This window comes from Bos javanicus, chromosome 22 (genome assembly GCF_032452875.1).
Source record: "Bos javanicus breed banteng chromosome 22, ARS-OSU_banteng_1.0, whole genome shotgun sequence".
NCBI classification, from domain to species: domain Eukaryota; kingdom Metazoa; phylum Chordata; class Mammalia; order Artiodactyla; family Bovidae; genus Bos; species Bos javanicus.
In genome coordinates this window covers 48,550,723-48,573,405 of record NC_083889.1, presented here as the reverse complement: position 1 = coordinate 48,573,405, position 22,683 = coordinate 48,550,723, and the positions used below count along the sequence as shown (strand labels likewise).

Genomic DNA, 22,683 nt, shown 5'->3' with positions numbered 1-22,683 from the left:
TCTATTTCCAGTTTTTTAAGGAATCACCACACTGTTCTCCATAGTGGCTGTACTAGTTTGCATTCCCACCAACAGTGTAAGAGGGTTCCCTTTTCTCCACACCCTCTCCAGCATTTATTGTTTATAGACTTTTGGATCGCAGCCATTCTGACTGGCGTGAAATGGTACCTCATTGTGGTTTTGATTTGCATTTCTCTGATAATGAGTGATGTTGAGCATCTTTTCATGTGTTTGTTAGCCATCTGTATGTCTTCTTTGGAGAAATGTCTGTTTAGTTCTTTGGCTCACTTTTTGACTGGGTCTTTTATTTTTCTTGAATTGAGCTTTAGGAGTTGCTTGTATATTTTTGAGATTAATTCTTTGTCCGTTGCTTCATTTGCTATTATTTTCTCCCATTCTGAAGGCTGTCTTTTCACCTTGCTTATAGTTTCCTTTGTTGTGCAGAAGCTTTTAATTTTAATTAGGTCCCATTTGTTTATTTTTGCTTTTATTTCCAATATTCTGGGAGGTGGGTCATAGAGGATCCTGCTGTGGTTTGTTGGAGAGTGTTTTGCCTATGTTTTCCTCTCGGAGTTTAATAGTTTCTGGTCTTACGTTTAGATCTTTAATCCATTTTGAGTTTATTTTTGTGTATGGTGTTAGACAGTGTTCTAGTTTCATTCTTTTACAGGTGGTTGACCAGTTTTCCCAGCACCACTTGTTAAAAAGATTTTCTCCATTGTATATTCTTGCCTCCTTTGTCAGAGATAAGGTGTCCATATGTGCGTGGATTTATCTCTGGGCTTTCTATTTTGTTCCATTGATCTATATTTCTGTCTTTGTGCCAGTACCATACTGTCTTGATGACTGTGGTCAACCGCTTACTTTGCAAGAGGTTTTCTCCTAGTCAGGAGGATCTGTCATCATCATGAAGGGATTTAGTGCTTTTCTAGATAACGAGGAGATGCAGTGATTGGGATCATAAAATCTGTTCCTGAAAATATCCTCCTATCTAAATACTTGTCCCACCAGGTTCCCTGGAGCCCAGAGTGCCTCACTCCACCCTGAACCCCCTCATGGGGTGGAAGGTCAACAGCTGCAGCGGCACAGGGTGCAGCTGGCAAATGCCTTTGTTGTTCAGTCATTGGCAATGCTCTTGGCAAGTGCCAGTTTGTAGTTGGCACCTGCCTCATCCTTAGACTACAGCCTTGACTGCTGTTGCTCTCAGTCAGCCAGAGTGTCTCTGGGAGCAGAGGGAGGAATCTGAAAACACCCTCCAAAAAGTAAGACTGGCTCCTAGTCATAATCAGTTGCTGTTGTTATGTTTTAAGCACTTGCTGTGTGCCAGGCCCCCATGACCGCTGATGCTGGAGCTGAACCCCTTAACCTCAGGGTTAAGCCTTATCCTACAAAGTAGCTGAGAGATGTTTCCTGCCCAAAGGGCCTGTGATTCACAGGTGGCAGTCAGGATGTGAACCCAGGATATATGTTTCCCAATCCTGGGCTTCCACCCCTCCACTTCCAGATCTCTACGGCAGAGGAAGTGATGACTCTGCCCAGCCTGAGAGGCCCAAAGTTTTAAAGGCGTCCCTGCTCTTGGGGTGGAATTTTGAGCTCAGAAGCACAGATGACCTCTAAGGGAAAAACAGTCTGCAGGGTCGGCACTGGCAGCTGCCTGGGTCAGCCCTACCTGTGTTATCTTCCCAGATGCTCAGGACTCAGTGGGTTCTGAACTGGCCTGGCCAGGTGACCATCGCCGGGTGTCAGACCTATTGGACCTTAGAGGTGGAAGAGGCTCTGGAGGCTGGCAACCTCAGCAGCCGGCTGTTCCCCCAGCTTGCCCGGCAGGTGAGACTCAAGGGGGTGGGGGTCACCATCTGCTCCCCACCAACAACCCACACCCTGAGGCAGCTCAGTCCCTCAAGGAGCTTTGTCATGTCTTGATCCTGGAAGAGGGCCTGGGGTTGGAACCAAAGAGTAGAGGGTCAGACACCCCTGAAACAAGTGTCTCATGACCAGCCACCAGTGGGAGGGATGGGGGCTCTAACGGGAGTGCTGAGGTCAGGCAGGTGCCCCTCTCCTGAAGGTCAGAGTGGGAGCCTCCTACCTGGAGCTCTCCTAGGCTGGCCCATGGCCTACCCTTGCCCTGTGCACTGGCTCCTCACCACACTGCTTCCTCAAGCTCCTCACCAGGCCCCTTCCTGACCCTGGGCACCGTGCACAGTGGGCAGATGGATGCATGTGTGTGCCTCCATTTTTATTGACATCCCTGCCAGACTTCCCATGTCACCAATGCCCTGCCTACCCTCCTCTGCCTGGTCCCTGCACCCTGCCCATCCCAGACCATCAGAAGCCCCCAGAAGAGAGGGGTTGCTGCTGGCGGAAGCCCACCCCTGAGCAAGGCAGGGAAGGCCTGCCTGCAGCATGGCCCCACCCGTCCCTGACGGGGTCCCCTGGCTCCTGCAGCTCAGTGACCTGGTGGCACTGGTGCGGGGAAGTCTGTCCCGCATGCAGCGAGCTGTGCTGTCGGCGCTAATCGTCATCGAGGTCCACGCCAAGGATGTGGTGCACAAGCTGGTCCAGGAGAACGTGGTCAGCGTGCATGACTTCGAGTGGATCTCACAGCTGAGGTGAGGGGGCAGGCAGTGTGGCCACATCCATCTGCAGGCCAGAGCAGCAGCAGGAGTGGGCAGGGCAGGGTGGAGAGTCAGCTACAAGAGGCTGGAGCTGACCTCAATGCCCGGGGGAAGCCGGGTGTGCCACGATGCCCTCATTTCCCCAAAGAACCACCTCTCAAAAAAAAAAAAAAAAGAACCACCTCTCCTCAACCATGTACCCTGCCCAGTGGCCCGTGGTCCACATGCCCTGGGAACCCATCTCCCTGCAATGCCAGGTACTACTGGATGAATAACAACCTGTACATCCGGGCTGTGAATGCCGAGTTCATCTACGGCTACGAGTACCTTGGCAACAGCGGTAGGCTGGTGATCACGCCCCTCACGGACAGGTGAACGCCCCCTCCCCACGCCCTCTCCCACACTGGCTGGCCCAGGAGTCCAGGACCCACAGAGTGCAGTTCATCTGTGATGAACCAGACAGTCAAACATTAGGAGCTCAGCTTTGGGGCTTGTTTAACTGTCTCTTGCTCGTCATGGGCTTCATGACCTTGGGCGGGTGGCTCAAGCCCCCTGTGCCTCAGTTTCCTCTGCAGCCTCCTCTGGGCAGTCAGGAGAGTTTCTTGAGCTGCCGTGTAAAGCTCTTAGCACCTGTGTGGTGCTCAGTAAGCATCAAGTGGGCGTGGGCTTTACGGGTTTTATCAGTCAGATCTTCCTTTCACCATAACAGAGCAGCTGATCTTGAGAGAAACAGGGGGCAAGTCCCTTGACAAAGTGAACACTTCTTCCTAAAGCCCTCAGTTGCTTCCTCTGGCTGCCTGTATTTAGCAGCAACTGAATTCTCAAGCTGGGTTTTGAGGAATAAAAGGAAGAGTGACCAGAGGTCAGCCATCTGGCAGGTCCCTGAGTCTGCAGGGCCATGGGGTGGGGAGCACTGGTCAGGTGGCTGAGGGCTCCAGACCGGTTCCCTGCAGCCAGGGCTGGGCGTGCTTGGCGCCCTCAGCACGCGGAGGGGCAGGAGTCACCCCTCCCCGGGGCCCAAGACAGCGGAGGGTGGGGCTCTCTCGAGTCTGTGGGACTCCTGAGAAGGTGCAGGGCCCCGCCCCTCACCTCTCACCCCCTCAGGTGCTACCTGACCCTGACTGGGGCCCTGCACCTCAAGTTTGGGGGCGCCCCAGCTGGCCCAGCTGGTACAGGGAAAACTGAGACCACAAAAGACCTGGGCAAGGCCTTGGCCATCCAAACCGTTGTGTTCAACTGCTCCGACCAGCTCGACTTCATGGCCATGGGCAAGTTCTTCAAGGGCCTGGCCAGGTGAGGCTGGGTGTGCGGGTGGCACAGACAGGGCGGGGAGGCCGCGCTCTTGCGGGGACCCTGCCCCAAGAGGAGCCTAGCGGGGTGCTGGAGGGAGTGGGGCGGAACAACAGGAGTCAAGGCCTGGCCCCTGGCGGCACTGGGAAGGGGTACGGCTGGTGGGGCTGTGGCTGAGCTGACCGAGATGGCCACAGAGGCAGCAGTGGTCGCCTCCCAGCAGGGGCTCTTGGAGGTGCCAGGGGGGCTCTGAACTCATATGCCTCTGCGATGTTTTCCCCTCAGTGCTGGCGCCTGGGCCTGCTTCGATGAGTTCAATCGCATTGATATCGAGGTGCTGTCTGTGGTGGCCCAGCAGATCACCACCATCCAGAAGGCGCAGCAACAGCGGGTGAGTTCTGGGGGAGCCTTCCCTCCACGTCTCCTGTAACTGACCACCTTTTCACTTCAACTGTACCCACCCCGCCCATGCTGCCTTGCAACCCCCCTACACTGGCGGGATGGGAAACCAGGCGTTTGGGCCTCTGCCCTGAGCCCAGCCTCTCTCATCTCACAGGGAACTGGGCATTCCCCCAACCACCTAGCAGAGCTGTCTGTGAGGGGACTTTTGTAGCCAGCCAGGGAGCCCCGTATCCTTACCCCATCCTGGGGGTGGAAGTAGATGTGTGAAGACCTCAGGGAGCTGGGAGCTGGGAGGCCAGAGGTCGCCACTGGGACCAGAGGTCTTAGGCCAGATCCTGGGAGAAGAGCCGATCCATGGTCAAGGGTCAATCCAGGCTGACCTGTTATAGCCAGGACCATCAGTGGGATGAGGGGACCATCCAGAGCATGGGATGGGTGTGCCAAGCCCTCCCCACCCCCGCAGGTGGAGCGCTTCATGTTTGAAGGCGTCGAGATCCCACTCGTGCCGTCTTGTGCTGTGTTTATCACCATGAATCCGGGATACGCTGGCCGCACTGAGCTGCCTGATAACCTGAAGGTGAGTTCAGGCCTGGGTTGGTCTGGAAGGCTGCTCAGGGCACTGGGAAACAGCAGAGCTGTGGCCTGGGCTCAGAGATGCTCACATGCTTATGCAGGGACACAGCTGCTGGACATCAGGGACTGTGCTTCCCCATGGCAGCCCTCCTGCCCAGGGATCCCCCAGCCATGGAGAGGAAGGGCCAGGCTTGTCCTCAGGGCCTGGGAGAAGGCAAGGGCAGGTTCACGTCAACACAGAGGACTGGTTTCTAATGGGCATAGGGATCCACCCATAGGGGAGTACAAGCCTCAGCTATGGCAGGCGCAGTGGAGAGAGGATCCAAGTGCTGGCAGGGGAGGAGGGCAGTGGAGCCGCCTTCTGAGGACCAGACAGTCCAGAAAGTGGGTGATGCTCTGGGAGGGGAGGTCGGCCTCTCCATTCACGCAGATACCCTGTGCCCCAGGCACTCTTCCGGCCCGTGGCCATGATGGTTCCGGATTATGCCATGATTGCGGAGATTTCTCTCTACTCCTTTGGCTTCAACGAGGCCAATGTGCTGGCCAAGAAGATCACGACCACCTTCAAGCTGTCCTCTGAGCAGCTCAGTTCCCAGGTGAGATCCTGCCTGGAGCAGGTTCCAGGGTCTGGGAGCTGCTGTCTTCTCCCTGCAACCCTCCGAGGTAGGAATCACGCCCCCACTTCTCAGCTGAGGACACTGAGGCCCGAAGCAGCCAGGAGCCTGGCCAGGCTCACGTGTGTGCAGGGGAGCTGGAGCAGGAGCCAGGAACAGATGGCCACCTGGGCTAGTGCAGGTGCAAGGAGGGTTGGCCAGTAAGGGCCCAAGCGCCACACAGCCAAGGCTGGGGAGCAGGCGTACCTAGGTTGCATGGGACCAGAGGGAAACAGCCAGCCCCACCTCCCCTGGAGCCTCCCAGCATGAGGGCTTGCCCCTCGGTGAGCTGGGCCTGCATCTAGGGGTAGGTGCTACTGGTTCAGGCACCGGGGCTGGTGGATGAGCTTTCCATTTGGGCTCCTGTCTCAGGCAGGCTGCCCCTTTACAGTAGCAGAGATGAGCCCCGACCCTGGGCTCAGATGCTACCGGCTTCGTTTCTTAATGGTCCCAGAAATAAGTCTCTGTTGTCACCCTCATGGGCCCTCTCTAGGTGACCTGTTCATGCATGAACAGCCATCCCTGTGGCTTGGGAGACTATACTTGCCTTTGGCCCGGTGTTTTTGGTACCAAAAACCATGGGCTAGAAGAGCAATCTATTGCTAGGAGAAAGAGCAGCTCCCCACAGAGTGCATCATGGTGTCAGCACCTCCACACACCCTTCTTTCTAACTGTCTGCTTTCAAAAATGCCCCCACCAATCTCCAGTAACAGAGCCACTATCCCCCACACAGTTCTGGAAAGTGCTCACCCCTTCCCAAGTGCTGATGACCTGAAGCCAAGCCCAGTCTCTGCATCCAGCTCCAAGCCCAAGATTTCTGGGGAACATGCTGGTCTGTGGGTTGGGCCCAGGTGTATGTAGCCTCATGGTCTGACACCATGGGGCAAAACGATGAGCTTGATATTTCCATCACACCTGCTGTATAATGGAGAGAGATGGACCCAGCGGCCAAAGTGGGAAAAGCCATGGTAGCGTGGTCAAGAGGGTGGGTCTGGAGAGAGGTGATGTGTGTTAAAAGGGAAACTCCTTCATTCTCACTGTAAATAAAACCTGAGTGCCTCCCTGCCCTTGGCGCTGTGCTGGGTGGGACCGCAGGGACTGGGCCGTGACGAAGGCAGACACCTCACCCTCAGGGGCCAGGAGGCAGGCAGGGTGCTCTCTCTGGTAAATGGAGAGAGCGGCTGGGGCAGTGAAGTAGAGACAGCAGAGGAGTGCGAAGTGCAGTGCCCAGCCCAGGCTGGGGTGTGTGAGCGGGTGCTGACAGCCTGCAGGGGGAGCAACATCAGCCACGAGCTGGGCGATGAGGCCCAGCCAGGTGTCAGGTGGGAGGCTGAGTGCTCCCCAGAAGCCCCAGGAGGGACAGTGCCCACCGCCCCTCTTCTTTTTGGTGGTGACAGGACCACTATGACTTCGGGATGAGAGCCGTGAAGACTGTGATCTCAGCTGCTGGGAACCTTAAGCGAGAAAACCCCAGCATGGACGAGGTGAGCTCCATTCAAAGAGGTGCCCGAGGGCTCCAGGGGAGCTCTGGTGGCGGGGGTCTTGGGGGGTGGGCGGTCCAGGAGGGCTCTGGAGCAGCTTGAGGGTCGAGGGTCATCTGACCTGGGCCTCTGCTGCAGGAGCTGATTTGCCTCCGGGCCATCCGAGACGTGAATGTGCCCAAGTTCCTGCAGGAGGACCTCAAGCTCTTCTCTGGGATCGTGTCTGACCTGTTCCCCACCATCAAGGAGGAGGAGACTGACTACGGCATCCTGGACAAGGCCATCCGCAAGGCCTGCGAGAAGAGCAACCTGAAGGACGTGGACGGTGCGCCCTGGCCCTGCCCCGCAGTCCTGTGGGCACTAGAAGAGGGCTAGGTCCAGCTGTGCCAGGCTCGCAATCCAGCCTCAGGGTCCCTCACACCTGGCCAAGCATGCTGCGGGCTGGGGCTCTGTGTCCCTGTCTCCACTGGGACCCTTCAAGTGATGGGAGCTGAAGAAAAACTTTCACCTTCATTCTCACATTCAACACTTCTGACACCAGAGGTGTGGGGTTTTACCTCAAACTCATCTGTTCTCTAACACGCCTGAGTGTTCCACAGGTCAGTTCAAATCTGACACGAATCAGGGTCAGCACAGACCCCACATTCTAAGGGCTCAGTTCCACAAGACTGCACCCCCTTCAGACACCAGTCATGAGTGTGAGGTCCCCAGGTTACCCACAGCTTCTGTTCTGCTTGGCTACAGATCACAGGTTCCCATGCCCCCCTCCTCAGGCTTGATCATTTGCTAGAACAACTCACAGAACTCAGGGAAACAGGAATGTTTGCTGGTTTATTGTTTTAAAAAGGATGTGATAATGATAAAGGATACAGGTAACAGCAGGATAAAGGGCTACACGGGGTGAGGTCTGTCCCTATGGAGTTGGGGTGAGTCACCCTCCCAGCCTGTGAAGGTGCTCATCGACCTGGAAGCTCTCCAAACCCTCCGTGCTCACGGAGGCTCAGGGCTTCACAGGCCTCTGTGAGGTAGGAACTACTGCCACCCCATTTCACAGAGGAGGAAACTGAGGCGCGGGGAGTGAGGTAACCCACCAGAGGTCACAGCGAACTAGTGGCAGAGCCAGGATCTAAGCCCCTACTCTGACCCCGGGCCCCCTGCCATGTCCCTCCAGGATTCCTGACCAAGTGTATCCAGCTCTACGAGACCACGGTGGTGCGGCACGGCCTCATGCTCGTCGGGCCCACAGGCTCCGGCAAGAGTAACGTAAGCGTCCCCCGTGCTGGACTGTAGGTCCTTGCTGGTTTTCTACTTTATTTATTTGGGTGTGCCAAGTCTTCGTTGCATCGTGTGGGATCTAGTTCCCTGACCAGGTATCAAATGCAGGCCCCCTGTATTGGGAGCGCAGAGTCTTAGCCACTGGACTACTAGAGAAGGCCCTGATTATCTGCTTTAAATATAGCAGTGTGTACATGTCAGTCCCAAACTCCCAATCTACCCCTCCCCCTCGCCCTTCCCCTCTGGCAAACATAAATTCGTTCTCTATATTCTAACATAAAATAAAAATTTTAAAAAGAAAAAAAAAAAGAGTAACTTAAGTGGAGCCAAGCTGGGTGGCCCAGTGCCCACACAGTGGGCCTGAGGGCAGGGCAGCCTCAGCAGCAGGGGTCTTGGCCCCCGCTTGTGCCTCCTGGGCCTTTAGAATACCCCGCTGCTCCCTGAGGCCCACAGCCCGTGCCAGCCCTGCTCTCCAGGGAGCTTGGAGGCTCACTCTTGGCTGGCCGTTTCCCCAGTGTTACAGAGTCCTGGCCGCCGCCATGACGTCACTGAAAGGGCAGCCGTCCATCAGCGGCGGTGTGTACGAGGCTGTCAGCTACTACGTGCTCAACCCCAAGTCCATCACCATGGGACAGTTGTATGGGGAGTTTGACCTGCTCACCCATGAGTGGTGAGTGGCCCGGGACCCTTCCAGTGACCGCCGTGCTCCTAAACCTCTGCAGCCTGTGGGTCCCTGGCCCCCTCCCTCCCCCAGCTGAGTGGGAGATTGGGAGCTCTGGCTCTGGAGCCCAACTTCCTGGGACTCTTGGCACCAGTGTGCTTCCTCACTGAGTGCCGCATCTCATCCCCCCAACCCCGGACCTTTGTCCCTCACCTGCAAAGTCGGGATAAAAATACGGGAGATGGCTGGGACAGTGTAGCACATGGCAAGCACTCAGGAAAAGTTGACGATTATTGTCAGCACCCACGAGAGCTGGTGCTCCCTCTTCGGGGCCTGTGCTCCCAGGCCGAGGTGTGCATTTTAGGGGGAAGTGCATGGAGCTGACTAGAGGCCCACCAGTCAGCACTAGAAGGTTTTCTCTGGGGCTATTCTGTTTTTCCAGAGAAGTCTCCAGGCTCCTGCTGGGGTGTCTTCTTCTTGGTCCCAGTGTTCTGGGAACCCAGTGGGGAATGGGCACTGGAGAAGGGCAGTCACCTGTCTTTCTGAACATGGGCCTGTCCAGCTTCCCCCGTTTCTGGTGAAGGGTCTCAATCACAGCCACTCCAGGCTCTTATGTGGGCAGGTTGGGGTCCGGGGACCAGATCAGAAAAATGCCCTTCGACCCACCCACTTCCCTCGCATTTGGTGCCTCTGAAGTCTGAGCCTTCCTGGGTCTGTGGCAGGAACTAGATACTCTTGTGACTCTGCTTTCTCTGAGAGGTCATTTACCCCTTCTCCACCTCTGTGCATCTTCTGGGCCCATGTGGGCCTCTACTTCTGTGTTCCCTCCTCCCCATCTTCCTTTTCTTTTGAGGGTATCACTTTCCATCTTCTTTTAATGTAACTTTAGTGAGGACTCAGCAGGAAGAGGAGGAGAGCATGGCAACCCACTCCAGTATTCTTGCCTGGAGAATCCCCATGAACAGAGAAGCCTGGTGGGCTACAGTCTATGGGGTCACAAAGAGTCAAACATGACTGAATGACTAAGCACAGCACAGCAGGGAGAGAATAGAACCACACGTTTTCATTATATCATACTACACCAAAAAGTCCTATTTTCCCTACTATAATTTTTAAATGAATGAAGGTACTTAAGACAAAAAAAAAAAAAAAAAACGCAGAGCAGGACCAGCCTGGATCCAGGTTTCCCTGGGAGACAGCTGTGCCCTTCCTCCCTGGCACCCACGGCCTTCCGCCTCCAGTGCCCACAGCCCTCTCCTCCCTGGTGGCTGCAGGACAGATGGGATCTTCTCCTCCCTCATCCGGATGGGGGCCATCACCTCCGACACCAGCAAGAAGTGGTACATGTTCGATGGGCCAGTGGACGCCGTCTGGATTGAGAACATGAACACGGTGCTCGACGACAACAAGAAGCTGTGCCTCAGCTCTGGGGAGATCATCAAGCTCACAGAGGTCCGTCTGCCTGTCCACTCACCCCGCTGTCCTCTGCAACTGGGTGGGCCCAGGGGCCACACCAGGCTGGCCAAGCCTCACCACCCCCCCCCCACCCCGCACCCTTTCCTCTCCGGGCCGCGGCACCCTCCCCATCCCCAGGCTCCTGTACCTGAGGCACGTCCCGCACAGCTGCTTGGTGCTTCCCTTGCGGCAGACCCACTTTCTGCAATGCTCTCAGCTCAGGACAAACACCTCAGTCTTAGCTGATACTGCTCTGTGCTTCCCAGGCCCACTCACAGCCATTTTGGCCCAGATTGGCTCAGGCATCCTGGCAATGTGCCTGGAGTCTGGGGTACAGGTGGTACAGAGGCCAGTGTGACCCTGTGTCCAGGTACACAGGTTGGGGGCTCTGGAGCAGAGCACACAGCTCCCATCAGATCTCCCAAGGGCTCCAGGGACCCCAAAATGCCCTGACCCCAGGCTGGCCAGATGGCTTCCAGGAACCTCCTGACTTAGACTCCTCCCCGAGGCTCCAGCAAGAGCCACGTGATCAGCTGAGGCCCAAGGGTTCCTGCCTTTGCCCCTACCCCAGCACTGAGCCTGGCCTGCCACCTGCCCCGGGGCCTGCCCACTGTTGCAGGACAGGCAGCCCCTCCCCATGGCCCCACAGCCCTTTCCCCTGCCCTGGGGGCCAGCAGCTCATGCAGTTCATCTCGGCAGGCGATGACCATGATGTTCGAGGTGCAAGACCTGGCGGTGGCCTCCCCAGCCACAGTATCCCGCTGCGGCATGGTGTACCTGGAACCCAGCATCCTGGGGCTCATGCCCTTTGTCGAGTGCTGGCTGAGGCGTATCCCTGCCTTACTCAGGCCCTTTGAGGAGCAGTTCAAGTCCCTCTTTATCTCCTTCCTGGAGGTGAGGGAGCCACAGTGTGCTGGCCCAGGTGGGGGCAGCCGGGTGCTATGGCCAACAGCCACAAGAGTGGGGTGCCCATCCTCTGCAGGAGTCCCTTGCTTTCGTCCGGTCCTCGGTGAAGGAGGTGATCACCTCAACCAACAGCAACCTGACCACGAGTCTCCTCAAGCTGCTGGACTGCTTCTTCAAGCCCTTCCTGCCCAAAGAAGTGAGACTCTGAGTTGTAGACTGCAGCCTGCTCCTTCCTGCCCTGCTTGCCTCACCCAAGGGCCCCGAATCCCAAGTCCAGCTTCCTGGAAGAGAGAATCGGATTGGCTCACATGGTTCATGGGACACCCCCGTCCAGTCTGCTGCAGAGGCCAAGGGACGACCCCCACCCCCACCCCCCTGGCTTCCTCAGGTCGCTCAGTTCTGTTCCCGCCTCTGTCCCCAGGGCCTCAAGAAGATGCCACCCGAGAAGCTGAGCCGCATCCCTGAGCTGATCGAGCCCTGGTTCATCTTCTCCCTCATCTGGAGTGTGGGTGCCACGGGGGACAGCACCAGCCGTAACAACTTCAGCCACTGGCTCAGGATCAAAATGAAGACGGAAAACGTGAGAGGCAGCCGCCCCTGGGTTGGGCTCCAAGGGCTGGGACGTGTATGCTGAATGCTGGGTGTTGTGGGGCTGTCCCCCAGGCCCAGGGCCCCAGGGACAACAGGTAGCCACGTAAGCGACTGGGCCTCATCACCTGTTTTTTTTCCCCCCCTGATCCCCCGCAGGTGGCCTTGCTCTTCCCAGAGGAGGGGCTGGTGTTTGATTATAGGCTGGAGGACGGTGGCATCAGCAGCACCAGTGATGACGACGACGAGGAGGAGGAGGGCAAGCAGGTGACGGAGGCCTGGTCCCAGGACCAGCACGGGGAGCAGGGAGGGGAGGGAGGCGGTCAGGTGGTAGCTGTCGTACTCAATGGCTGCAGAGAGGAGGCCTTGCTGATGGCCACAGGTGTCATGCTGGGGTTATTTGCGTCATCTCGTGAATCCTTACAGACCCACAGGGTGGTTACTAGTGGGTCCATTTTCCAAACAAGGAAACTGGGGCTCAGAACAGTCATACCCAGCTAGTCGGTGTCAGAGCTGGCCTTGAACCTGGGACTGGGGGATGACAGAGTGCCTCCCTTCTCAACCATGTGCACTGCCTGTCCCATCTTGCTGCTGAGCCCAGGGATTCATCAACTTGGTTCTACTTAAGAGCCCCATTTGCCCAGGGGTGGGGCTCCCCAAGAGTGGAGGAGTAAGCCCCCATGGCCTGTCTCAGTGTCCCCATCACTCCTCTCAGCCAGCAAGGGCTCCATGAACCTACCCTCGTGGCATCAGGACCCCAGCCCAGAAGGAGGAGTGGCCAGAGAGGCACCTCAGAAGTGGTCGCCACACACGGTCCTGCTGGGGGTCTCACACATGAGTCTAACCATCAGTACCATCCCCAGTGGGACATGTTGATTTGACCACCGAGAGGAAGGTCTACAAGTTGAGTCAGGGCTGTGGGTGGGTGAAGGGATTCGTGCAGTTGGGGATGGCAGGGGAGACCAGGCCAGGTGACTTCTCAGTATCCAGGTGATGCCAGTCCCACAGTTGTGGCCCCCATAGGCTTGGGAAGCCTAAAGTTAACAGCAAAGAGCTTTGCATTCTGGGTTGTCCAGTTCCCGGAGGACTTCCCTCATATGCAGAGACCCAGGGACTGGCCCCACTGGAGGTAAACTGGATGCGGTGAAGCCTTCACTTGGGCAGCTGTGTGCAGAGAGCCCCGGATTCCTGGAGGTTTGTTCCGGGAGCCCCCCACCCTGTGCATAAAGCAGGGCAGAGGGACTCCCATTTCTACCAGAAGCAGCCCCTCCGCCGGACCCTCTTGCCCGACCGTGCAGCTCCTTGCCCTCTTGGTACACTCAGCCTGGACGGGAACAAGGAGAGGTTTCAGGCCCGGCCTGTGCCTCCTGTGGTTCCAGGTCGCCTGGGTGAAGTGGATGGACTCCTCCACCACATTCACCATGATGCCAGACACCAACTACTGCAGCATCATCGTGCCAACCACGGACACCATCCAGATGTCCTACCTGCTAGACATGCTGCTCACCAACCACAAGCCCGTGAGTGCCCCCGGCACCCCAGCCCCGCCTCACCCCAAGGCCTAGGCCGGCAGTGACCGGCCTCCCGCACTGACAGGGCAGCAGCTCCCACTGCGCATCGGGCCCTGTGAGGACGCTCTGACCCCGTTACCCCCTTCTCCTAGGTGCTGTGCATCGGGCCCACAGGCACAGGGAAGACCCTCACCATCTCCAACAAGCTCCTCAAAAACCTGCCTCTAGAATACATCAGCCACTTCCTCACCTTCTCTGCCCGCACCTCGGCCAACCAAACGCAGGACCTCATCGACAGCAAGCTGGACAAGAGGCAGGCCCCTGGCTCCTTCCGGGGTCCCCATGTCCCCCAGCCTGGCTCAGCCAGCTTCTGTGTCCCCTCCCCTCCTGGGTGGGCCCTGGGTGCCCTTGTACCCTTCTTCTATCAGGATTCCCCTGAGCCCTTCTGTGGGCACCCTCCCTGGGCCGGGCACTTGGGTAGGGCTTGTTATCCGTCTGCCTGGAGGCAAGACTCAGGGCAGCCAGATGTGATGTCCCAGGACACTCAGAATGTGACAAGGAGCTCCTCAAGAGGCCCAGCGATCTGGGGGAGGCTGAAGTCAGTGAGGGCCTCCCAGAGGTGGAGCTGCCATCCTGCAGCCTTGGACTCCCTGAGCACCTGGTGCCGTGTGCCCTGGGCTCACACAGCCCCTCCCCGCAGGCGGAAAGGTGTGTTCGGGCCGCCCCTGGGGCGCAACTTCATCTTCTTCATCGATGACCTGAACATGCCAGCCTTGGAGACCTATGGCGCCCAGCCACCCATTGAGCTGTTGCGCCAGTGGATGGACCACGGTGGCTGGTATGACCGCAAGATCATCGGTGCGTGTGTTCAGCCTGGGCCAGGGGATGGGGTGGGGTGTGCTGACTCATAGAGGGTCCACAAAAGTGTCCTAATCTCTTTTAAAAGCAAGGGGAAAATGAACATTTTCCCAGAGCACTTAAAATGTATGATATTAACGCATTTGTCTATATTACTAATGCTGTTGTAAAGTATAACTAAAAAAAAATTTTTTTTTAATGGAGGAGGAGGCCCATGAAGGTGGAAGTGCTCAGGGCCTACAGAAGCCTTAATGTAGCCCCTGGCAGGGGCTTCTGACTTCCTACTCCCACTGCAGGAGCCTTCAAGCAGCTGGTGGACATCAACTTTGTCTGTGCCATGGGCCCCCCTGGTGGAGGCAGAAATGCCATCACCCCACGGTTGACCCGCCACTTCAACTACCTGTCCTTTGCTGAGATGGATGAGGTCAGCAAGAAGCGCATCTTCTCCACCATCCTGGGCAGTTGGGTGGGTAAGTACCAGGCAGGAGTGGGGGAGGCTGTGGGCTCCAGCAGAAGCCCAGGTCCAATGAGCCACGCTGGGAAGAGCAGGGTGGCTGAACCACTGGCTCCACCCTTTACTCAGCTCTGTTATCTTGGGCCAGTTCATGAACCTCTCTGGGCCAGAGTTTCTTCATCTAAAATGGGTGACAATATTAGTGCCCATCACCCCAAGTTGTGAAGGTTAAATAAGACACTGCATGTAGAGCATCTGGTATGAAGCTGGCACATGGAAACTGCTGAATATGTGATTTATACATATGCAAACATGTACGTTCACCCATATAAGCACACACACATATTTTAGAATCTCTGGTGGAGAGATGTTATTGATACTTTTGAACATGAGGAAATACCACCAAGATAGAGTGAACAAAGTGGTCCTCATCTTCCATGAGGCTTGAAGAAAGGTCCGCCCCAGGATGCAGTTTCCCCAACCAGTCCACTTCCCACCAAGAACACACTCTGACCTTTGAACTCCACTTGGCACTGTGCCAGGTGGTGGGTGAGGGGAGTCAGGCTTTCCCTCCTCTGGCCTGCCAGAGCTTGCCTCCATGCCCAGCTTAGGGGTGGGGCCGTGTGGCTCTGAGGAGGGGATGGTGGTCAGGGGCTGCTCTGGGGCTGCTTAGCTGGGAATAGCCGGTCAAGGTGGGCAGCAAGTGGCTCACCTAACTCTGAGCCCTTGTCTCTCCCTCAACCCTCTAGATGGACTCCTCGGAGAAAAGAGTTACCGGGAGCCCGTGCGTAAGTGTAGTGCCCAGTACCCTGGGCAGGGCCTGGAGGGGGCAAGGGCCCTTGTTCCAGGGGCAGCCCTGGACTCAAGTTGGATGTGGCTGAGGCTTGGGTCCCAGGGGCCACAGTGAGCCCTCCTCAGGCTCCTGTAGGGACCTCAGGACAGTGTCGGAGCAAAGGTCGCCCCGCACCGACAGCCTCCATAGGGTCAGTCACCTGTTGCGTGGCTGGTCAGGGCCTGGGCCCATGCCCATATGATAGTAGAAGCAAGGTGAGTGTCCCTCCTCCAGTTCTGAGCCTGCTTGGCCCCTCAGGGCTTCAGGTCTCTGTTCCTATGCACTCTTGAACAAGGCCTCCCCAGCATTTATATCAAATGTCCCAACCCAGCTTATTCAGTCTCCTGTTAACTGGTCAGAGTCTGTCTTCCTCACCAAGAATGTCAGCTTATTGGGGTAAGAAGTGTGTCTGCGGGGGCCACCCCCTGTGCCCAGCACCTAAAACAGTCCCCATGTTAACAGAGGAGCCCATGTTAGGGCTAGTGAGCCCTTCTGCCCCTTCTTTGCCTTTTTTCCTCTTTGTGGAGGCTCCCTCTGCCCCAAATTCCCCCTGACAGAATTTTGGTTCCCAGCAAAAAACTGGATGGTTTTCAGAGCACAAGCAAATAGATTGTGTTAGTGGTAAAAATGCAAGGGGGTGATAAGCCCCCAAAGTCCTGGCTGAGCCCACGCTTCCACACCCACGGCAGTGCACTCCTTACCTCCATGTGGGCCATGCACCCCTCCCCATGCATGGCTCCAAGCAGCACGTTTCATCCAGGTCTGATCCCTTTAGTGTCTCCAATTCCACAACTGTATCCCAGCACCCCAACACAGGGACAGGCTAGGTCAGTGATAAAGATATAAAAGTGGGGCGCTCCCAGCGAGAGATTCCTCACCCCGTGGTGGGGGTCGCCAGGAAGACCTTGTCAGAGGTAGCATCTGAGAGGGCTGCGGGGGTGGGGGGTGGGCGGTCCAAGCCTGCAGGCTGGGAAAAGGCGTGTGCGGAGCGCACAGCCCCGGATCTGCAGGGGCCGTGACCCAGGTCTGCTCTCCCGTTCCTTTAGCTGGGGCCCCCAACATCGCCCACTTCACGGATCCCCTCGTGGAAGCCACCATCATGGTGTACTCCACCATCACCTCCCAGCTGCTGCCCACCCCGGCCAAGTCCCACTACACCTTCAATCTGCGGGACCTCTCCAAGGTCTTCCAGGGAATGCTCATGGCCGACCCAGCCAAGGTCGAGGTGAGGACTGGTGGGCCCCCTCCCCAAGTGTCCAGTAGTGAGTGCCCACACTGCCCTCATGGTCCTCCCAGGACCCCAGTTTTAGGCCTTCCTGATCAACTCCTCAGCCTTGATCTGGTCAGGCCCTGCGGCTGGGGGCAGAACTTGGCATCGGCAGGTGCCAAGCCCCCAGGAGCTTCATGCAGCTGAGTCCCATCTTGCTGGTGAAATCCATGCCTAGGATAGTGGTTGTGATGGGGCCACACAAAAGCAGGAGCCAGGCCCTGGCAAGGCCTGGTGGGTTCCTGATGGCAGCCCAGGGTATGAGAAAACTGGGGGCAGAGTCCATGGGATGCCTTCTAGGAACCGAAGGTGCCAGGGGGAAGGAGCAGAAGTGCAGCAGGGGGCAGTGTCAAGGGTGCTGGGTGCCTGTGCAGCTCTGTGGCTGCAGCGGGAGAGAGTCCTGGAGGTGATGGGAGCCGGGGGTGGGGAGGGTGCAGATGTGCACTTTGGAATGGGGGATGGATGGGTCAGTGTGTGCGGGCCCGATGTCTAAGGGACAGGGTGAACAGGAAGGAAACTAGCCATAGCCCTCGAAGCTCCAGGCAAAGGGGTCGAGAGAAGAGCCTGGGGGCTTCCTGAGGCTGGTCCCATCACCCGGGGAGAGGCGGGCAAGTCAGCATGGACGTGGCAGCAGGATGTGGACAGTGTCAGAGGGGGCTTGGGGGTCAAGTGAGGGGTTAGATGTGGGGTGTCAGGAAGGTTTAAGGAGTCAGGCATCCCTCCCAGGCTCTGGGTTTGGGGAGCTGTGGGGACTCTGAAAACTGTGCTAAGTCACTTCAGTCATGCCTGACTCTTTGTGACCCCATGGACTATAGCCTGCCAGGCTCTTCTGTCCAAGGGATTCTCCAGGCAAGAACACTGGAGCAGGTTGCCATTTCTTTCTTTCTCTGGGGGATCTTCCTGACCCAAGGATCAAACTTGAGTCTCTATGTCTCCTGTATTGGCAAGCGTGTTCTTTAACACTAGTACCACCTGGGAAGCCTGGGGTGAGGGGGGACCCTGAAGCTAAAGGAGCTGGGTGCCCAGCTGGCACAGCTGGGCCTGAAGCTGGGGGTGGCAGTGGGGAGACCAGGGCAGCAGTGTGTGGACTGCATCCTCCATGGGTCAGCAGACACTCAGGGTCCTGCTGGGTCCCAGTGGGAGAGCCAGGCCCAGGTCAGGGCCCCTGGGGCATTGAGAGGTGGCTGAGGGCGGGCACTGACGCCAGGGTGGCCGCAGGACAAGGTGCAGCTGCTGCGCCTGTGGTACCACGAGAACTGCCGCGTGTTCCGCGACCGCCTGGTGAACGACGAGGACCGTGGCTGGTTCGACAAGCTCCTGGAGAGCCACATGGATGAGTGGGAGGTGGGCTTTGAAGAGGTCTGCCCCTTCCAGCCCATCCTCTACGGGGACTTCATGTCGCCGGGCTCCGACGTCAAGTCCTACGAGCTCATCACCAATGAGAGGAAGGTGAGGGTCCTGCTGGGGCCCTAGCCCTGGGACCCCGGCCCTCTGTGGCCGCTGCTAAGAGACCAGCACCCTCTGACCAGAGGGTTGGACACTGGTCTGGAAGGCCAGCTCGGAGACTTCAGCAGTTGCCTCTCTGAGTCCCCATCTCCTCACCTGTCAAATGGATGCAGGAGGCCCCGCTTGGCCCTTTCCTGAGGGCAAGCCTATGGTTCAGCTGAGACTGGCTCCATAACTGGGGACACACTAAGCCCGTTTGAGGGGCTGTCATCCACCCACAGAGCTGCAGCAGGGCCCCTGGGGCCACGAGTCTTGAGTCAAGACCCCAGGGTGGCAGGATGAAGCTGGAGTGGGTGGGGCTCCTGGTGGTTTCTCCCCACAGAGATCCTCTCTAGTTCTCAGTAGCTCTCGTGGGGCCCCAGGTTGGTACATCCTGGGGAGCCCTGGAGGCAGCAGGCAGCTCTCTGACCCCACCCTCAGGCCTCGATGTGTCGGACAGGTCAGGCCTCATTCACCCGGCATCTGAAGGCCCACCATCCCTCCATGCCAGAGGAGCACAGGGAAGGGGGGGATATCCTCCCTGTCGGGGGTGACAGGGCACACAGGGACAGGAGGAGGACCCAGCTGTTCTCATTCCCCGCCCCCAACCCCAGATGATGCAGGTGATCGAGGAGTACATGGACGACTACAACCAGATCAACACAGCCAAGCTGAGGCTGGTGCTCTTCATGGACGCCATGAGTCATGTCTGTCGCATCAGCCGCACCCTGCGCCAGGCGCTGGGCAATGCACTCCTCCTGGGCGTGGGCGGCAGCGGCCGCAGCTCCCTCACGAGACTGGCCTCGCACATGTGAGGGCCCCCAGGCATGGTGGGCGGTGGGTGGCTTGGGGCAGACTCATGTCCATCCCTGTCCTTCCTCATGTTCCGCACTGGGGCAGACCCACTTGGCCCACAGGCTTCTAGAAGGCCTGGGCTCCAAGGAGAGGCAGCAGCAGGGCCCTGTGATGCTGCGGGGAAGGCAGTGGGTAGCTGCAGGCATCCAGGAGGGCTTCCTGGAGGAGGTGGCCATGGGCCTTCTCTCTGAATCAGAGCTTGGCAGATGGAAGGGAAGGGCATTCCGGGCCGAGGGAGCAGCCTCAGCAAAGGCCTGGAGGCCAGAGAGCAGGTTGAGGGCCAAGGAGTCAGCAAGTCTGCCCAGGACAATAGCAGATGGCTCAGGTGAAGCCTTGAACTCTCTACCCAAACACTGTCTCAGGGCCGAGTTCGAGTGCTTCCAGATCGAGCTGTCTAAGAACTATGGCATGACGGAGTGGCGTGATGACGTCAAGAAGGTCTTGCTCAAGGCTGGCTTGCACAACCTGCCCATCACCTTCCTGTTCTCAGATACCCAGGTGCCACTACATGGGCAGTGGGCGGGGTCTGGGGTGAGCGGGATACCACTCACCCCAGCATGCCATCCAGAATGGTGGTCAGTCTTTTGAGTCCAGGTCCCTGTTAGTGGGGGTGGATCTTGGGAGGAATGGCTGTAAGAGGGGCAGGGGGTCAAACCCAGCCTGTCAGAACGGGGGGGTGGTGGGCATAGATCATGGTTATCCCCAGAGGTAAAGAAGGCCCCTGGCGCCATGGCTGACCACAGGCAGAACCACACTCACTGGTCAATGGCTTCTGACCTCAAAGACCACAGGACTGGTGCCTACAGTGCTGGGCCCACGGCTTCCTTCCTAGGGCTACTCCATCTGGAGCTCCCGAGGTGTGAAGCCTCTTCCAGGGCTGAGAAGAGGAGAGGTTGTGGGTCCGGGACCTCAAGACAGACAGGGCAGCACTTCAACCTGACTGGCATTTGGGGTTGGGCTGAAACTGAAGCCCCAGAAGGCTCCCAGCCAGCCCTGCTCTTCTATCTGGGGCTTCCCTTATGTAGTCAGGCGAGAGAGGGTGCCTTCTGGCACTGGCCAGGCCCTGGCCATATGAGACAGGCAAGGACCTGTTTCTGCCTGTGGCCTGGTTTTCTCCGGTGGATTAAACTGTGAGATGTGGAGAGGCCCAGCAAGAGAGGAGGAAGACACTGCATGTCGCACCCAGGACCCAGGCCCTTCCATAGCCAAGCACCGATGTTCAGAGTCTCTGCTGCAGGGCGGGTCTGGGTGTGAGTCCTCGACCACGACTTGGGAGGTCACCTGTGTAACCCTGGGCTTCTCTGAGCCTAGAGGCACTGTCTGTGGAAGGGGTCTGCTGCTAAGGTTCAAGGAGACCAGGGTCGTGGAGCCCAACACCCCAGGGCCATCATCAAGGTTCATTTCCTCCACCCTGCTCTCCCCAGATCAAGAATGAGTCATTCCTGGAGGACATTAACAATGTCCTGAACTCGGGCGACATTCCCAACCTCTACAACATGGATGAACAAGACCAGATCATGAACACCATGCGGCCGTACATCCAGGAGCAGGGCCTGCAGCCCACCAAGGCCAACCTCATGGCTGCCTACACTGGGCGTGTGCGCAGCAGCATCCACCTGGTGCTGTGCATGAGGTTCGGGCGGCCCCGCAGCCTCACGGGACAGTGGTTGGGGTGGGGGAGCACCCGGGCCTGCCATGCGGGGAAGTGGCCTGGGCCTGCCCGCCACGCCACTGGGCCCAGGCTGCTCTGCTCCTGTGTCCTGGCTCACACACCGCAGGGCTGTCAAATGACCCTGGGTCCTGGGTTCCTGGAGGGTGGGGGGGGTGTCAGTGTTTCAGGGCCTCATTTGAGCCCCTGCCCCCAGCCCCATTGGAGAGGTCTTCCGAGCTCGCCTGAGACAGTTCCCCTCCCTGGTCAACTGCTGTACCATTGACTGGTTTAATGAGTGGCCAGCAGAGGCCCTGGAGTCTGTGGCCATCATGTTCCTGAGTGAGATCCCAGAGCTGGATGCCACCCCCAAAGTAATTGAAGGACTGGTAGGTATCTTGGTGAGGAGAAAGCTCGTGTGAGGAGAGACTGTGTAGATTTGGGCTTGGGGTCACCAAGGTCTGGGTGAGAGTCCCAGGCGCACCGCTTATGGGAAGTCTCCAGGCAGCCAGCTTTACCTGTCTAAGCCTCAGTTTCCTCATCTGTATAATAGGAATATCACAAGGTGGTCACGGTGATGTAGGAGGCTGGACACACAGTTTCACAGTCACCATTATCCTATTCCCAGAGGGTTCCATAGCAGCATCTCTGAAGAGCCCCCTGATACAACCCAGAGACCACAGATGGGTGGGAGGGCTAGATATGTCTAGCCCAACCTAAGAAAGTGACGGTCACCTGAGGGCCAAGAGCTCAGATGAGCCCATTGCTGTTCAGCCATGCTGAGGCCTTGGGGAGGCCTCCCTTCCCCAGCTACAGCCTCCCAAAGGGGCCCCACGTTGGGGCTTTCTGAGCGAGGCAGGTCATAGGGGCTGTGACAAAGAGACTGGGCCAAGAGCTGGGATACCTTTAGGCCCAAATTCAAAGTGAACTCTGCCCTTGACAACTGTGTGAACTTGAAAACGCCTATTGACTTCTCTGAGTCATGGGATTTTTGTCTACAGAGTAGGTGATCTTTAGCTGGAGATCACCTCCTGTGAGAGTGAGTGTGAGGGGCACCTGATTCCCTCCCCAGGCCCAGGCTTCGAGGGCACCCTGGTGCCCCATCTCTACCAGACTGGCATCCTCGATCTCTTTCCCCACAGATTCAGGTCTGCGTGTATATCCACCAGTCGGTGGCCAAGAAGTGTGTCGAGTATCTGGCCGAGCTGGCCCGCCACAACTATGTGACTCCCAAGAGCTACCTGGAGCTGCTCAATATCTTCTCCATCCTTGTCGGGCAGAAGAAACAGGAGCTGAAAACCGCTAAGAACCGCATGAAGAGTGGCCTCGACAAGGTGGGGCCAGGGGTGGGGGCCTCATGGGCAACCGCTGGCTGCATGTGATTCTGCCCATTCTGTCTCAGCCCTGACTCCACATGACCCCTGTCAGTTGGCAGCCCACAGCGTTTAGATGGGTAGCCTCTTCCCTCGCTGAAGGTGGTGGGCCAAGGGCAAGACCAAAGCAGGTCACCCCAAAGACTTTTAGTGGACTGCTCCCTTCCTCTGGGGCCCCCTGGGCAACCTGGGGGCCCCTGAAGCAGCCAGCCACAGCCTCTCGCTTGTGAATGAATGAGGGCAGCCCTGCAGGGCCCTCTCCCTTGTTCCCCTCCAGGCCTCGCTCTCTGGTCCCTATCACACCTGATTTCCTCTCCCTGCCCCCCCAACCCCTCAGCTGCTGCGCACCGCAGAGGACGTGGCCAAGATGCAGGAGGAGCTGGAGATTATGCGCCCCCTGCTGGAGGAGGCTGCCAGGGACACCACGCTCACCATGGAGCAGATCAAGGTCAGGAGTGCTCCTGGGCTCCCTCCCTGATGGCTGAGCACGTCTGAGGAGGC

The 22,683-nt window shown here is 57.7% G+C and overlaps 1 protein-coding gene across 9 annotated transcripts in view; it reads left to right on the top strand.

The window, feature by feature from the left end:
- Window positions 1-22,683, top strand: part of DNAH1 (dynein axonemal heavy chain 1) — an 80,622-nt gene that overhangs the window by 44,316 nt on the left and 13,623 nt on the right. For 8 of the 9 annotated variants that reach the window (XM_061396710.1, XM_061396707.1, XM_061396708.1 and 5 more), the window contains 29 exons: window positions 1,687-1,827; window positions 2,446-2,609; window positions 2,873-2,986; window positions 3,720-3,908; window positions 4,191-4,296; window positions 4,771-4,884; window positions 5,327-5,476; window positions 6,931-7,017; window positions 7,153-7,339; window positions 8,186-8,277; window positions 8,805-8,959; window positions 10,225-10,402; window positions 11,105-11,299; window positions 11,388-11,507; window positions 11,733-11,891; window positions 12,059-12,166; window positions 13,279-13,419; window positions 13,563-13,723; window positions 14,111-14,268; window positions 14,565-14,738; window positions 15,472-15,510; window positions 16,601-16,779; window positions 18,040-18,270; window positions 18,921-19,117; window positions 19,524-19,659; window positions 20,586-20,794; window positions 21,027-21,198; window positions 21,952-22,143; window positions 22,520-22,630. In XM_061396710.1, coding sequence (XP_061252694.1) covers window positions 1,687-1,827; window positions 2,446-2,609; window positions 2,873-2,986; window positions 3,720-3,908; window positions 4,191-4,296; window positions 4,771-4,884; window positions 5,327-5,476; window positions 6,931-7,017; window positions 7,153-7,339; window positions 8,186-8,277; window positions 8,805-8,959; window positions 10,225-10,402; window positions 11,105-11,299; window positions 11,388-11,507; window positions 11,733-11,891; window positions 12,059-12,166; window positions 13,279-13,419; window positions 13,563-13,723; window positions 14,111-14,268; window positions 14,565-14,738; window positions 15,472-15,510; window positions 16,601-16,779; window positions 18,040-18,270; window positions 18,921-19,117; window positions 19,524-19,659; window positions 20,586-20,794; window positions 21,027-21,198; window positions 21,952-22,143; window positions 22,520-22,630 — 4,359 coding nt within the window. The remainder of the gene's footprint in view (window positions 1-1,686; window positions 1,828-2,445; window positions 2,610-2,872; window positions 2,987-3,719; window positions 3,909-4,190; window positions 4,297-4,770; window positions 4,885-5,326; window positions 5,477-6,930; window positions 7,018-7,152; window positions 7,340-8,185; window positions 8,278-8,804; window positions 8,960-10,224; window positions 10,403-11,104; window positions 11,300-11,387; window positions 11,508-11,732; window positions 11,892-12,058; window positions 12,167-13,278; window positions 13,420-13,562; window positions 13,724-14,110; window positions 14,269-14,564; window positions 14,739-15,471; window positions 15,511-16,600; window positions 16,780-18,039; window positions 18,271-18,920; window positions 19,118-19,523; window positions 19,660-20,585; window positions 20,795-21,026; window positions 21,199-21,951; window positions 22,144-22,519; window positions 22,631-22,683) is intronic. The other variant, XM_061396712.1, reaches the window with a different exon arrangement.